Source organism: Martes martes (genome assembly GCF_963455335.1).
Source record: "Martes martes genome assembly, chromosome: 2".
Lineage (NCBI taxonomy): Eukaryota > Metazoa > Chordata > Mammalia > Carnivora > Mustelidae > Martes > Martes martes.
Genome location: NC_137889.1, coordinates 99,228,781 through 99,244,011, shown reverse-complemented (window position 1 = coordinate 99,244,011; position 15,231 = coordinate 99,228,781). Strand labels below are relative to the sequence as shown.

Below are 15,231 nucleotides of genomic sequence, written 5' to 3'. Positions count from 1 at the left end.
TTGAGAGTACAATTCTGAAAAGGAGGAACTACTCATAGCTAATTCCTATCTTGCTTATTTTTCCTTTGCCTCAAATCTGTCTTAAGTATATTATACAGGGGAATACTTTATTTAAAGGTATCATAACCTTTTACTGTAATTTATGCTCATAGCTATGCTCCTACATTACACTTGCTCATGAAACTTCTTGCTAATCCTCTGGATTTTGTACATTAGTACATAGTCAGGTATGTTAATTTTTAGAGAGTTTTTTGTATGTGCAAGAGTAAACATAATTATATTTTAAGATTAATCTGAATCTAAGAAGTATATGCTAATATTTCTCCTCTGTAGTTACATAAAATTTGCAGTAGAGGGAAGATGAACAAATCAACTTCCAATCTCTTTTTAACTCTGGTTCATATAATCTTTTTTTCATTGTCAAGTTCCTAACAGGGAAGAAAGACAAGCTCCATCAATGTACTCTGTTGCGTCATGCTCTATTTCTGAAGATATTATTTATTTTTAAAAGAAGATTCTAATGCACTTTCTCAGCCAATCACTTACAAAAACAACGTAATGATTAAGCAAGAAATAAGTATTTAAATGTATTCCATTTATTTTAATCAGTAGAGGTTAGTGATATGCTGTAACAAGCCTCTGATTAGCAGTATAAATTCTAAAAATTCTATTATGTCTTTAGAATGTAGCTGTCTTCTATTAGGGTATTACTAGCAGCAACCTATAGCAGGAGAATTATTATGAAACTGTGACAAAGTATTATAAGGAGCGATATTAAGTAAGATCATAGAGAAATAGCATTCATTTCACAAAAACTTACTATCCAAAATTTCTGAATCTATGTTATAGTTAGTATGTAGACTCAAGAGAAAAGATTTTAAGGAAAAAATTGATTTCTGGAAATCTATACTGTAATTCCCATGAAGTTAAAAATGAACCACCTGATCTTAAAAATCAAGCTGTATTACATCTAAGGGAGATTCAGGTAATGGTTCGTCTAGGTTAACAAACACCATCTAGAGGGGTTCCATTCTCAAATTAGATCTGCTTCAGGAGTTCTTTGTTAGCCCAGGGTAATCACTGTCTATTCACAGTGGTTCAAATCTGCTTGAAGCACATGAAATATTCCCCTACCACTAGGAATCTGAACAGTTATGACCAGCTCAAATCCAAAGCACAGCATAATGATTACATAATTATAGTAGCTTACACATGACATACAAACAATAGGTGGCCAGTTTTCATCTAACAACCAAAAAACAATGTACCAATATAGAACTTCATTGGTATTTGAAAGACATTTTGAGAGCCTCTAAACAAATGAAAAAATTTCACTGCAATTTTTTTTTTGGTAACACAAATGAACAAATTGTTTTACTGGGCAAAAAACAACACATACTGGTACTTTACAAGGCTACCTGCCATACTCATTATACAAATGAAGCCAGAATTTTTAAAATTTCTTTTCTTTGAAGTATAATATATGCAAATTGCTAAAATGAAAGTCCTAAAAATAATACCAAATTTCAAAAATTGAGGCACACTAAAGATACTACATTAAGTATGGCCTTCCCTTAGGCTTAAAAACTGCTTTAAGAAGTCAGTGATTTTTTCAAACTGAAATAAAAACACGTGCAAATATATCTGCTAAAATATTCTTCCTACAGAATCAGAAGAACTTCCTACAGAAGTTCTTCCTACAGATCTCTCACTAGATAGAAACCATCTCTACTAGAATGGATTAGCTACTATATAATCTAAGTTTTGCTGTCATTAAGGCTTTTCCATAGTATTCTTACATGAAGACTTCAGAAATAAATGTGTCCTATGGAGGTGAGTACAGAATACAGAACATCTATTCCAGCTATATTGCTGCAGTTAGACCCCCCGCCCCAAATAAAAGGAAGTTTATCTGGGTATAATACAAACCAACATATACACATACAAAACAACATAAAGGTGAGCTCTCCTGTGACAATAAAGATGAATGACTCAGTAGCAAGCTCAAGAATCCTATTATCAAAGTAATACATGACACAGGTGTGAAAAGAACTAGCAGTACTTTCCTTTAATTCTACTCTGAAGGAATGGAAATGTATGAATAGAATGACTATAATTATAGTCATTTTCAACAATTATATGGGAAAACAGTAAAAGAAAAGAGAAATAGAAGGAAAGGGACAATGTCTAATCTACAAAATTAAAACATAAATTAATAAAACATACTGACAAGTGAGGTGTAAAACTGAAGATGTTCCCAGCAGAAAAGCTCTTGAGGAAAACCTCACCATTTTTGGCTACTTCTGCTATGACGTTAGCTACTTTGGCTGTGCAGGAAGACTGTGGAATCAAAAGACTTGCAAACAGCTGAAGTATTCCACTTCCTTGGATTTTTTCACTCGTTTCCATATCTGAAAGAGATACATACAAAGAAATGAAAATCTTCAACACTAATACTGACAACTTTCATCTTGAAAGTCTTCAAGAATTTGCACCATCCATAACAGAAATTAGTTCAATGTACATTCAAGTATATACATTTACATAAGTATAAATATATTTATAATTTTCGGTTCAACAAGTTGCTTTTATCTTGAGTTTTTATTTGCACAAAACACTTTATAATAAAATGTTCTATCTAAAGTCAGATTATAAAGGAATCTTTTCTGAATATACCATTGCATACCATATTTACTTTTCAATGTTAGTTCCAACCTGATCTATTTAGACTAGGAATGCTTTTTTTTCTACTTCCCTTCTGAACTTTTTTTTTTTTAAAGATTTTATTTATTTATTTGACAGAGAGAGATCACAAGTAGACAGAGAGGCAGGCAGAGAGAGAGAGAGGGAAGCAGACTCCCCGCTGAGCAGAGAGAGAGCCTGATGTGGGGCTCGATCCCAGGACCCTGAGATCATGACCTGAGCCAAAGGCAGCAGCCCAACACACTGAGCCACCCAGGCGCCCCTGAACTTTTTTTCTTCTTTTTTAAAATATTTTATTTATTTGAGAGAGAGAACACAGAGAGAGACTGAGAAGCAGACTCCTCACTGAGAGAGAGCCTGACATGGAGCTCAATTCCAAGATACTGAGATCACGACCTGAGCCGAAGGCAGATGCTTAACCAACTGAGCCACTCAGGCGCCCCCTTCTAAATTTTTAATGGTATTATGTATATATATATATATGTGTGTATATATATATACACATATGTATATGTGTATATATATTTATTATATTAATTTATATTTATATATATTATATATATATTATATTATATTTTTACTCCTTTAATTGCCATTAAAAAATTGCTATAGCATTGTAGGAAACCATATATATATGGTTTCCTACAATGCTATAGCAATTTTTTAATGGCAATTAAAGGAGTAAAAAACTCACCTTATGTCATTTTATATGGAATCATACAGGGGAGACTATATAGTTCCAATGACTAGTATGTTTTTCATATCAGTCATTCAAATGACCACTAATAAAGAGAAATAGTAAATAGCAATAAGGCCATGGTATTCAGAACTCTATTTGTTGATACAGAAATATAAGAGTCCCCTACTTCTTTCCCTTCCTTGTTAAAATACAAGTTGGCTTTCTATGAAACCAAGCCACTCGTGTACCTGTTAGTGAAAGCATGCCATAATAAAAGACAGTAAGAATTCTGGAATGATGATAGAAGTAAAGAAAAACTCAAGGAAATAAAACTTAACATTACCATCTGATTCTAAACCATGAAGAGGAATGGCATGTGTTTAGAGAGTTATTAAGCTCATTAAAACATCTAATTTAAATTTGGTCCCCTATATCCTTTACATGCACTGGATATACATACAAATAAGAGGGAACTCTAAAGACCTCTTAAGTAAATGGCAGCTGCTGTGATCAACACAGAATAGGAAAATTATATTTAATAATCTGAGAGCCTACTCCCCAAAGGTAATGTATTTCTTTATAGTAAGTGCTGATTATCTAGTATAGTGGTTTTCAAATTGTGGGTTCCAATCCATTAGGAACTCAGACTTGGTGACAAGAACCAGTAATTTCTTAAGAGAAACGGAATTCACACCTGCAACAACAACAAAAGAATAGAAAAAATTTTTGAATAAAGTAAAACAGTAACTTTGGTTTGAACTATGTGTATGCACATGTACTACTCCATGTAAAATGCATTTTTTAATAATAGAGTCTGGTCAAAAAAATTAAAAACCACTGTTTCGTGCCCCCCTTAACTATGCAGGATTCTGAGCTAAAGAACTTTTAACACTCTCTTAACATCATCAAAAGAAGCTAGAACTGTGAAATGGCTCTGAAGAAATATAAAGTTACATGGAAAATTATACTTCCATGAATTTATTACCTTAAAAAAAGTTATTTGCAACTAGTTATATGTGTGTGCTCACCTAAAACATTAGTACTATAGATCAAGTAACCAAGATTATCCAGTGTTGAAACTCCATCCATGTACTTCCCGTTGCTACCATAAGCCTAGTACATTTTCATACAGCAAATACTATTTTAGTTTCTTATATTTATGTAGTAAAATAAAAAGGAAATTTTGTAGATACTTAAAAATAACCTTACTTATTAAGTGAAGAGAGCCCAGAAAGATGACGTAAACTTGTCTAAAGTCACTAGATCATACTAATCACAGAGCATAAACAGAAACTTCATATTCTATGACACAACCAAATTGACATGTGTTTTACCTGGCATCCACTGGTTTTTTGTTTGTTTTTTTAGAACAGAAAACTTACTTAAGCATGATAGAGGAAACCTGCCCTTTTGCGTGCAGTTTCTTACTATGTTTCTCATAATTCAGATTATTAGAAACATAAACTACCTATGATGGGACTTAAACACAGAAGCTGTCTTTTAGCAACCATATTTATAAAGTACAATGTAATGTTTTGCTTTTATTTTGATTCTTGAACTAAAAAAAAAAAAGTTTTCATTAATTGATTTTTCCTCCCAAGAAGTCAAAAAGAACTGAACTCAATTTGCCATTTTAAAATCCTTCCTTTTCTGACCATTGCTACCAGAAGATGTATAACCCCAGAATGCTGGGGCAGACTGCCCCAGGGGTCTTGTCCCACCATCTGCTGATGCTGGGATGACAGCAAGAGTCTGGCATAAGGCATGAATCACGATTAGATGTGAAGCTGAGGCATTTGTGTGTGTGGAGGCGAGCAGTTAAGTGCAAATCACCCATGCATGTCTCATTTTAACCAGAACTGAAAGAATGACTTAACATCAGAGCTGAACTACCAGGGGCAAGGGGGGAAAAAGGAAACAAAAGCAGTATCAACTCCTTATATTCTAATGAGACTTGTCACAGGTTACAATCCAAGGGATTGGGAAAATAGCTCTACTAAAATGAATGAAGATTTGCGAACAGTAATTTTTTAATGCTACTGTCAGAGAAATAAAAGGGGGAAACAATTTTTTTTTCATATAAATCTGATATACAATTTAGAAAAAAATCTAACAGGTATTCTATTAACCTGCTAGCATGCGGATTTCTACGTAAGTTTCAAATTTAAATTAAACAGCTGAAAATGAACTTCTTTCCTTTTACATAAAAACATGACCAAATACTGCTTATCACTAAAATACCACTGTACAATAAATAATAACAAAGTTTGTTTCACTTCATATTTACTTTCTGCACCAGCATTCTACTGCATCTCAAAAGGTATATTTATCTGTGAACTAAAAGATGTTCTCAGGTATTTGTGAGCACTCCTGAAATAATTTTAAAAGAACATTAAGAAGTAGTCAGTGGTTAGTGTTTGCAATCTAAATGACTGACTACTTGTAAAGAAACCTTGCACTGTGGATCAGGAGTCTTAAAAAAAAAAAAAAAAAAGAAGAAGAAGACTTTTCATTATCTTTAGCCAGACTACTATTGACATTTTAACTACACTCTTTTTAAATGTTTGTAGGAATCAATTCAACATCTTTCTCCCCCTTCACATTTAGGTACCGTCATAAAAATGTTTGAGTGTGCCTACAAATTACAGGCAGCGGGCAGTCCTTGAATTTTGAAGGACCCCATATATGAAGGACAATTGCTACTCCACAGTCATATCTGTGGGAGTGACTGTAGGAGGTATATCCATCACAGTGGCCTTGCAGTTCAGCAAGCACTCATTCTGTCCCTGCAGTCCTACGTCCACACTCCACCTCACCTCCTTATGGCAAGGAGGTAACTTAGTTATGAAACTGGCAGTGAAAGAAAGAACAAGAAAAGTAGGCAATCGGGTCAGAGAAACTTGAAAGAAGAGTAAATCAAGAAGCCAGGATACAATGCCAATGCCATACAATGCCATCTAGGAGAAGTTAAAGCACTACTCATAGAACTTCTCTAAGCCAATAAATAACTCAGCAGAAAAGAGTAAGTGGAATGAGAAGGAACCTATAATTCCTTCCAGAAAGGCTAACGTTCCCAACAAAGCTACTAAGTAAATACGTTAAAATAACTGGTTTTACAGTTAAACACCAAGAGGAGGTTTTCAGGCATGCTACTAAGATTAGCTAAATTTATGATGTTATGTCAGCAGGTAGGCTACATGAGAATAAACTAATGGAAAACATCTGATAACCATTTTATAGTAAACTCCAAGTTAGAAAAACAAAAATAATGACTGCTATTACTATAATACTATTAGATTTAAAAAATGTATTTAGATTAGATGGATAGTATTGTTTTAGAGTAATAAAAAGTGTCTGAAGTTTTACTTAGAATTATAGGAACAATAAAGAAGTGGTATCTTTACATCCAAGGGATCCTTATGACAGACAATGAAGAAAAGACTCAGATTTTGGATTGACTCCAAGGACCAGGAATATGATTCATGGCTCAAAGGGCCATGTGTCTCCTTCCCTAGGGAACTATGTATTACTTCTCAAGGGGTGGATTTTTAGAATAGGGTATAACAAAAGACCTGACCCTGTGTCTAGGCGATCTAACCCAAATGCAGGCCATCATTTCATCAAATGTGGGCAGAGTACCACACGGACAAGTCCCAAATCCTCTCTTCTTTTATCCAACTGAAAACAAAGAATTTGTACTTGCATAGGCCATACATATTTAATATTTAATACTCCCCAAATCAAATTTACCCTTTTTCCCTCAAATTCATTCTAGTCTCTATCTCAGTGAATGGCAGGGAATCCATTTAAGCCAGAAGCCCTAGAGTGATTATAAATGTGTCACTTTTAGTAAATGCCCTTCTATCACCCACACTTAATCAGAGCACAGGTTCCAGACTCCATCTCACTAGCGTCTTTTGTATTCATCCTTTCTACATCCAGGTCACTGTAAGTTCTCAGTTCTGACCTTTATTAAATCCAATAGCCTCTTGGAGAGTCTCCCTAACTTCAGCTCCCATCCCCCATCTGTCACCTAGAGTGGTAACAAAATAAACTTCCAGAAATGTAAATTTCATGTCACTCCTCTACTTAAATCTTTAAATGATCCACCACAGCACTTAATGTAACAGCCAAGCACATCTGTCATATTTCCCAACCTGTGTCCTGATACTTCCCCACTGACATCCTATACCCTAGTCACACTAAATTACTTGTAATACAAATTAATCTTCTCTTATACCTTCCTACTGCACGTCTCCTCTCTGAAACACCGCTGCCCTCCACTTTAGATAATACCTGCTCAGAGCCTGTATCCTCACTTGAGGATAGCTGACTAAAAGCCATTCAATCTTTCTAATGGTATCTGCCCAATGTAACAGCCACCTTAAATTTATATTGAGAGCATTTTTTTAAAATTTCAAAGCAATTTCAAACATATTATTATTTTATCTATTTATTTTTAATTAAATCGTTTTTAAAAAGTCATGTGAGACAGCATTATAGGTCATGTTTTCTTCACATTACAAATAAGGCCACATGGTAAGATTATATCAGAAAAGGGAAAAGAATCCATTTTTTCTGGTTCCTACAGTCTAATGCTCTTCCTACCTCAACTTATTTAAAGATATGTGGTGATGACAATACCTTGACTAGATTCACCACGGTATTTTGTGAGAAATACTTTTATTTGACATATTTTGCAGAAGTAAGAACTGAAGTAATACAACTGAGTGATAAGGGAATGTATATTTTGAGATAGCTAAACTGAGGCAGTGATTGAAGGAAAGAAAGGGAACTACGTATAGAGAAAATGAAGCAGATTTAAAACAGACTTAAAACATGTAAGAATATGCTGAGTATAAGATTAAAGGGCTTGACAAAGAAGAACTGAACGTTTCTAAAGGAAAATGGAAGTATATGAAGTAGGGAATGGGAAATAAATAAAATGGTATTTCTTTCACTGGTGAAAACCTTTTTCCTCCAATAAGGATTTTAAGCAAAGGAACATGAGATAAAGGAAAGAAAATGTATGCAGTCATGGAAAGAAAGAGGGCAGAACAAAGACCCATTTACACAATGACTCACCATCAGAAACAGGTCTCCTTAAAAGAGTAAGTTGTGATAGTCATTTTATAAAATTACAATAAATGATTTTGATAGTCTTGCAGTCATTTCAATTCTAGGGATAATGAAAGCTGTGGGAGTGGGAGAAGTTACGTGTTTGGAAATCACTGCAAGAATAAGCAGGGAGATCTACTAGTTTGACTACTTTCTTTAAAATTACAACTAACTAGGACGGACATAAAATAGTTGCTAAAATATTAAGAGTTTTGTGGTTAAAAAATAAAAGATATTTACTGAGAAAGTAAACACCAGGAGGAAGTATTTTAATGATTATAGTAAAAGTTGAGTATATAACCAAAATACTCACTTAAAAGTTGAAAGTACTGAAAATATGGCCCCCATAGTAAATGTGGACTTTTTTTAAAGAAGATTTTATTTACTTGTCAGAAAAAGAGAGAGAGAGAGAGAGAGAGCACACAAGCAAGGGGAGAAGCAGGCTCCCCACCAAGCAAGGAGCCTGATGCAGTAGTCAATTCCAGGACCCTGGGATCATAACCTGAGCCGAAGGCAGACACCCAACAAACTGAGCTACCCAGGTGTCCCTATTTTTTGTATTTTTAAGTTCTATACCATATACTGGAATTATTTTATGAACAGAAAATCTATTTTAAAACCTAAAATAAGAGGACCTACTGCAAGTAATAGAAACTACCGTATAGTCCAATATTATATTCCAATAGATGAATGTATTAGCTACAATTCACATAATTGTAAAATCTGAAAGTATAGCCAGCTTCATGAATGGTTTTCTGCTCCTGCTCCATTTCTCTGAGTTCTCCTCAATTCTCTCCTCTTCTGTATGTTGTCATTATCAGATGAGCTGTCCAGAAAAATGGCTGTCCCAAGTTCCATGTATTATAGGAAAGCAACAGAGAAGTCTCTTCTCTTCCCACACTTCTCCTCCCCACCTCAAAATAAGGACCAAAAGTACCAAGGCTCACATGAACTGAACCAATCTGAATTAATTTGGCCAGATGAATGCTATGCCATGTAACGATCAGTTTAGGCCTGAAGCAATTTCAGTGAATAGACACCATAACCTTGGAGGTGGAGATGATGGTCGTCTCTCTCAAATTTCATGTCTTCTTCCAAGGAGGAGGGCTGTGAAATGAGAAAGGCGGGGGGGAGGGGGAGAATCTTATCTTAAGTAACAGTAAAGCAGGGGGGTAAAAAAAGGAAAAGAAATGTAGTGACATGGCATAAAAGAAGCAGAGAGAACTGATCAAGATCTGTAGTGATTTACTATCATTTTATTAGAGAGAGAAAACAAATCCAAATGAAATCATGTTGGCTTAAGTAGTACTGAGAAGTTTTTAAAGTTTTGTGGAAGGAAATTAAATATTTTCTTTCAAGGACAGTCCTAGAGAATAGGAACTACAAGTTGTGGAGTGAGGCTCATGTATAGGGTTCCAAGTATGGAATGAGTAAGACACTTAGGGTGAGCACAGCACAATGTGTCAACGTATCAAATCACTAAGTTGTATACCTGAAACTACTATAACATTGTGCCAACTAACTCCAAATAAAATTGAATGAATTAACTAGTTAATTATGAAAGGTTGAAAATAGGGAAGCAAAAAAGAAATATTACTAACCAAGAACAAATTTGATGTTAATTTCCCAAAGGTTAAATAAAGAACACTTCAGAACAGATGACTTAATGTTGGAATGATAAAGAATCAGTAATTTTTGTAAACTTCTGGTAGAGGTTTTTAATTATTAGGGGGGAATGACTAGGTTATATGCTGTGACACAGGAGTAGTTGACTATAATATATTTTGAGCAAATTCAGTTATTTTAAAAAGTATGTGTTTGGGAGACTGAAGAAAGAAGTCCTATTCTGAGAAATGAATGGAAGAAATACCAAGCCAAAGCACTTCAAGAAAAGTAACATACAAGATTGTCACTTGAAATAATACTTATTACAGAGTAAGTTATAAGAGACTTTGAGACCATTAAATGATTTCATGTTTAGAGACATCAAGAATAAGGACAAAGAACGAACTGGCAAAATGCTGATAATTCTATTCAAAATAAGTCTAGCACTACAATTGCTACAGGGGCACTGAATTATTTTGAAAAGAGTGGAATCAGTAAACTTTTCAAACACTTTGCAATATACTTTGGCTACAGTAGTAACAAAAAACCCCATCAACTTTGAAAGGAGAAACAGGGCGCCTGGGTGGCCTGGGTGGCTCAATTGTTAAGCTTCTGTCTTTGGCTCAGGTCATGATTCCAGGGTCCTGGGACTGAGTCGCACATTGGGCACTCCCCCTTCCACTCCCCTGTTTGTGTTCCCTCTCTTGCTGTTTCTCTATCAAATAAATATCTTTAAAAAAAATTTAAAAAAGAAGAAGAAAAGAAGAGAAACTGACTTAAGACCACCATAACCTACCAAAAATGGGGTAAGTTATATGTTGGATTTAATTACTGCTGATAAAATAGTAACTAAATAATGGCTCTTAAAATACACACACAATATTGAAAAGCTATCAGTAAACCAACAGACATCATACATCATGAAATGAAAGCTATGAAGAAGCATAGAACACATTTCCTGAGAAACTTCTTTCCTCAATAAACATATGCACTAATGAAATAGATTATTATCATTACACATAATGTGAGTCACACTGTTAACATTTGTGAGGTTTCTTGACCACTCTAAAAAAAATTACTAGATTCACGCATGGACTTAGCTTTAAATACTTAGTAAGTACCTACCATGTGCTAGGCAAATGGCTATCAATGTATACATACCTTGTTCTCAAAGAGTTTGTTTATAGTATAGTGAGGGAGGCAGACAAGTATAAAAGCACTTATAAACCTTGATAGAAATCCCACAGCAGACAATGTACAGAGGCACCGAACCCAGTCTAGGCTTCCATTTGCCTAACCTTCATGATATTAAGATGATCATCCATTGTTTCAGAACCTCATTTTCCCCAGAGAACTATCATTTTCTATACTCTATTGCTTTGTAAATCCATATTAAAATGGAAGGTATTAGGGACCAAGCAAGAGTAGGCAAAATATTACCCAGGGTGGCTAGAATCAGGATTCAAAAATATAGTAGGTATCATGGTGGAAATAATAGCATATATCATGAGGTCTGTTATTACTAAGATCCTCACCATCCATTTCCCTCTCCTTACCCATACATAACTCACATATTAACTTTTGTGGCCACATAAGTATCCATTATAGCTTAGAGAATAAAGAAATTAGTTTGGCTTACAGAATCTGGCAGAAGTCAAAACACTTTTCCAAGTACACTATTTCAAAAGTCTTCTACCTCTGCCCTATCCTCAAAAACAATCCAGACTCTCTGTCCCCTACCACAATTACACTTCCCCAGTCCTATCACCATAACAACCAATTACCCTGACAGCAGAAGCAAGACTGGCAAAACGACCTTGGCCCCAATCTGGAGATATCTGTGCTCTAAAAACTTAAAATGCTTTTGCAGACTGTAGGGAATGGTAATATGTAGCACCCTAAAATGAGTGCTGAAAATTTTTCCAGTTGGTCCTAGATTTACCAGATATGCCACTCAGGTCACTGCTGAGGTCTCCATAATAATGAAGACAAATAGCAAATTGTAAAAATTCTACAAACCAACAGGGATAAAGGTCAAGGCAAAATGTTCTAAAAGAGGAAACAGGGCAAGTGTTAAGAGAAAAATGTGTGATGGTAGTCTATTAACAGTGCCTAACCTAGGAGAACAAAAGGGGAACTATTAGTCAAAGAAGAATTCACTCTGCTAAGCAGTGAGGTTGGAAAAGATCATAAATGAGAAAATAGATGATAATTTCCCAAGTGATACTGAGTATAGTATTGGGAAAAGAATAACTGTGAGATGGTCAGTTCAAAAACTTTCCCATCCCAAAACTTCTTCAGACCTCATCTGGACCCTTCTTCACTGTGCCATCTGGAAACTTAACTACTGTATACAAACACCAGACCCTCCCAGAACTCTACCTCCCCACCTTCACTGGATCTGGAATTCTTCTCTGGAGACTTCCCTTGAAGTGCTCTTAAGCAGAACTCCTCAACTCTCTTTGTCCTCCCCTTCTACTCTAAGGCTGAGGGCTTGGAGCTTGAGCTGGTATTTTCTGAGCTCAAAAATATCTTTTCTAAATCATTTATCCTCTGGCTTGACTCAAAACCAATTTCTATCTTTTCAACTTCTACCATCCAATGACACTCTTCTCATTACTAATATTCCAATCTTCAAAAACACTGGATCTTATTCTTGAATTCTCTCACCCCTCCAATTCCTTCCATTGTTCTGAACAACTGTGAATTTACACAAAGTGGCTAATAACTTGGCTTCACATTCCCTGACTTTAATAAATGGCCTAATTCTCCACTGCTCTTTAACAATCCACCACACATAACATCCAGGGTGTGAGCCCCTTCACCATGTAGAGCTGCTCCACAGTTGAAAATTAAATCTGGAAATCACTTTCTGATCACATTCTTCTATTTTATCATGTACTTTATTTCCTTATTAGTATGTAAATATTTTTAAATCTCACTAAAACCTCTATTTATTCAACTCTTCCTTCTTTCCCCCATCTATCTGCTCTTTCCATGACTGATCTCATCCCTACCTACTCTGAATAAAATAAAATGATCAATGATTTCAAAAATTCTAGTATTACCTCAGTTTCCTAAAACCTCAGCTATTTCACTTGTCATTCAATCCCTGACACTAGATGAATCCAGCCATATACTTCTTCCTGCTCTCCAATTTTAAAATGTTATTAAATATGAAAGCTAGTGCCACACAAATTTGCATTTTACAATCTTAACTGGACCTTCAACACTGTTCAGTAACCATTTTATTTATCCCTAGTCATTTCCCTTTCACATCTCCTAAGTCAGTAATTCTAAACATAAACTATTCTCCATATATGCCATATTCTCATATTCTCCATCATGGCCAACACATAACCTTTCCTAATAATTCAGTGTATAAGTATTTTGTTCCTTTACACCTAAACTTCTCTATGACGTTACCTATCCTTAACTCCTGTTCCTAAGAAACCATCATCCTCCTCCTCTTTCTTCTTCTTGGCTATCCCCCATCTCCTCTTTTAATCTGCTACCACAAATCTTTTCAAAACACAAACCTGATTTTTATTTGCTTTTGCTGGTTTCCCTAGCTTGCAACTACAGATGGAATGTTTGTGTCCCTCTCCCCACCTTGCCATTCATATGTTGAAACATAACCCCAGTGTGATGCTATTCCGAGTGGGGCCTTTGCCACAAGATTAGGTCATAGGGGTATTCTCACAAATGAGATTTGCTACCTTACAAAGAGACTCCAGAGAGATGCCTTGCTTCCTCTACCATGTAAGGTTCCAGCAAAAAGACAGCTGTCTATGAATTAGGAAGCAGGTCTCACCAGACACTGAATCTGCCAATGCCTTGACTTGGACTTCCCAACCTTCAGAACTGTGAGAAATGCCAGCAGGTCTTGGGTATTTTGTTATAGCAGCCTAAGCAGATCAAGACACATGGCATAAAATTCCTTTCATAATTTGAACCCTTACTCCCTTTTCCATTCATCATCCCTTGAGCCTTCCCTGAACATTTTTTTTTTTTTTTTTTGCTGGCCATACCAGAAACTTCAGGTTCTAATTGAACCACATTTCCTCCTACCACTGTGATTTTATTTATATTGTTTCCTTTGCTTGGGATGTTCTTTTCCTAATCCTTAAACCCTCACATTACCTGGGTTAAGTGCATTATATTTTCAAAATCCAGTATGATGATTCTGCTTGTCAAACTCACACCTCTCCTCCAATACTCACACACAACGCTGTAGTTATTTCCCAAGGTTTTAGCACCTTTTTGATAGTTGAAGGCTTGGGAATAGATGAGATCATTCAAAAAATTTATTTTTACTGAATCCTTACTATGTTGGGAATAAAAGATAAATAGGATACAAATCATATCCTCAGAAAGCTGTCCAGAGAGAGGTTAACAAATTATCACAATTCAATGTGACTGATTCTACAATGAGGTTACGTACAACAGATACAGTGAGAAGCAATCACAGCCCTATAAAGGCCATGGAAATTTTCAATAAGAGGAACATTTGAGCCAAGTTTTGAAGGGCAATTAAGCATATTCTAAGCAGAAAAGGAGAAAAATATATTCTACAAAAGAGGAATATGTAAAAGCATTGCCAGTTGAGGCTAGAGACCCTAAATTATAATAGCAACATTCCGTAACACTGGGTGATTTTTTTTCTTTGTCAACAGCAGAAGCTGACAGAATTGGGAAGTGGAATAGGTAGACGGTTACCATTCAAGGTTTGAAGAAGAGGCAAGAAGAAGTGGTGTATACGCATAAAACACTCATTTATCCATTAGGATCCAGATGAAATGTCAGTCCCTATGTGACACATTGAAAGAATCCAGCTCTCTGTTTCCCCAGTACTTAGTAATCAGCTCTATTACATAATGTATTATACTGTGTAAAATTTATCTATTACCTGTCTATCTAAACTCTCCAGGGCAAAGTACCCTAATATATGGTGATACCCAATTAATGCTAGTTGAAGAACTGCCCTGCCCTTAAAGAGTTTGTAGCTGAATATGAGAAAGGCATACACAATTAATATATGCTAAATTCAGAGGGATGTATAAACCATTATAGAATACTAAAGATAGAGCAACCATTTTACATTTATTGATGTAGTAGTTGCAATT

General features: G+C 35.3%; 1 protein-coding gene across 3 annotated transcripts in view; it reads right to left on the bottom strand.

Annotated features, from left to right (window-relative positions):
- RAP1GDS1 (Rap1 GTPase-GDP dissociation stimulator 1) overlaps positions 1 to 15,231 on the bottom strand; it is a 168,718-nt gene that overhangs the window by 89,633 nt on the left and 63,854 nt on the right. For all 3 annotated transcript variants that reach the window (XM_080797553.1, XM_080797554.1, XM_080797555.1), the window contains exon 3: positions 2,289 to 2,411. In XM_080797553.1, coding sequence (XP_080653679.1) covers positions 2,289 to 2,411 — 123 coding nt within the window. The remainder of the gene's footprint in view (positions 1 to 2,288; positions 2,412 to 15,231) is intronic.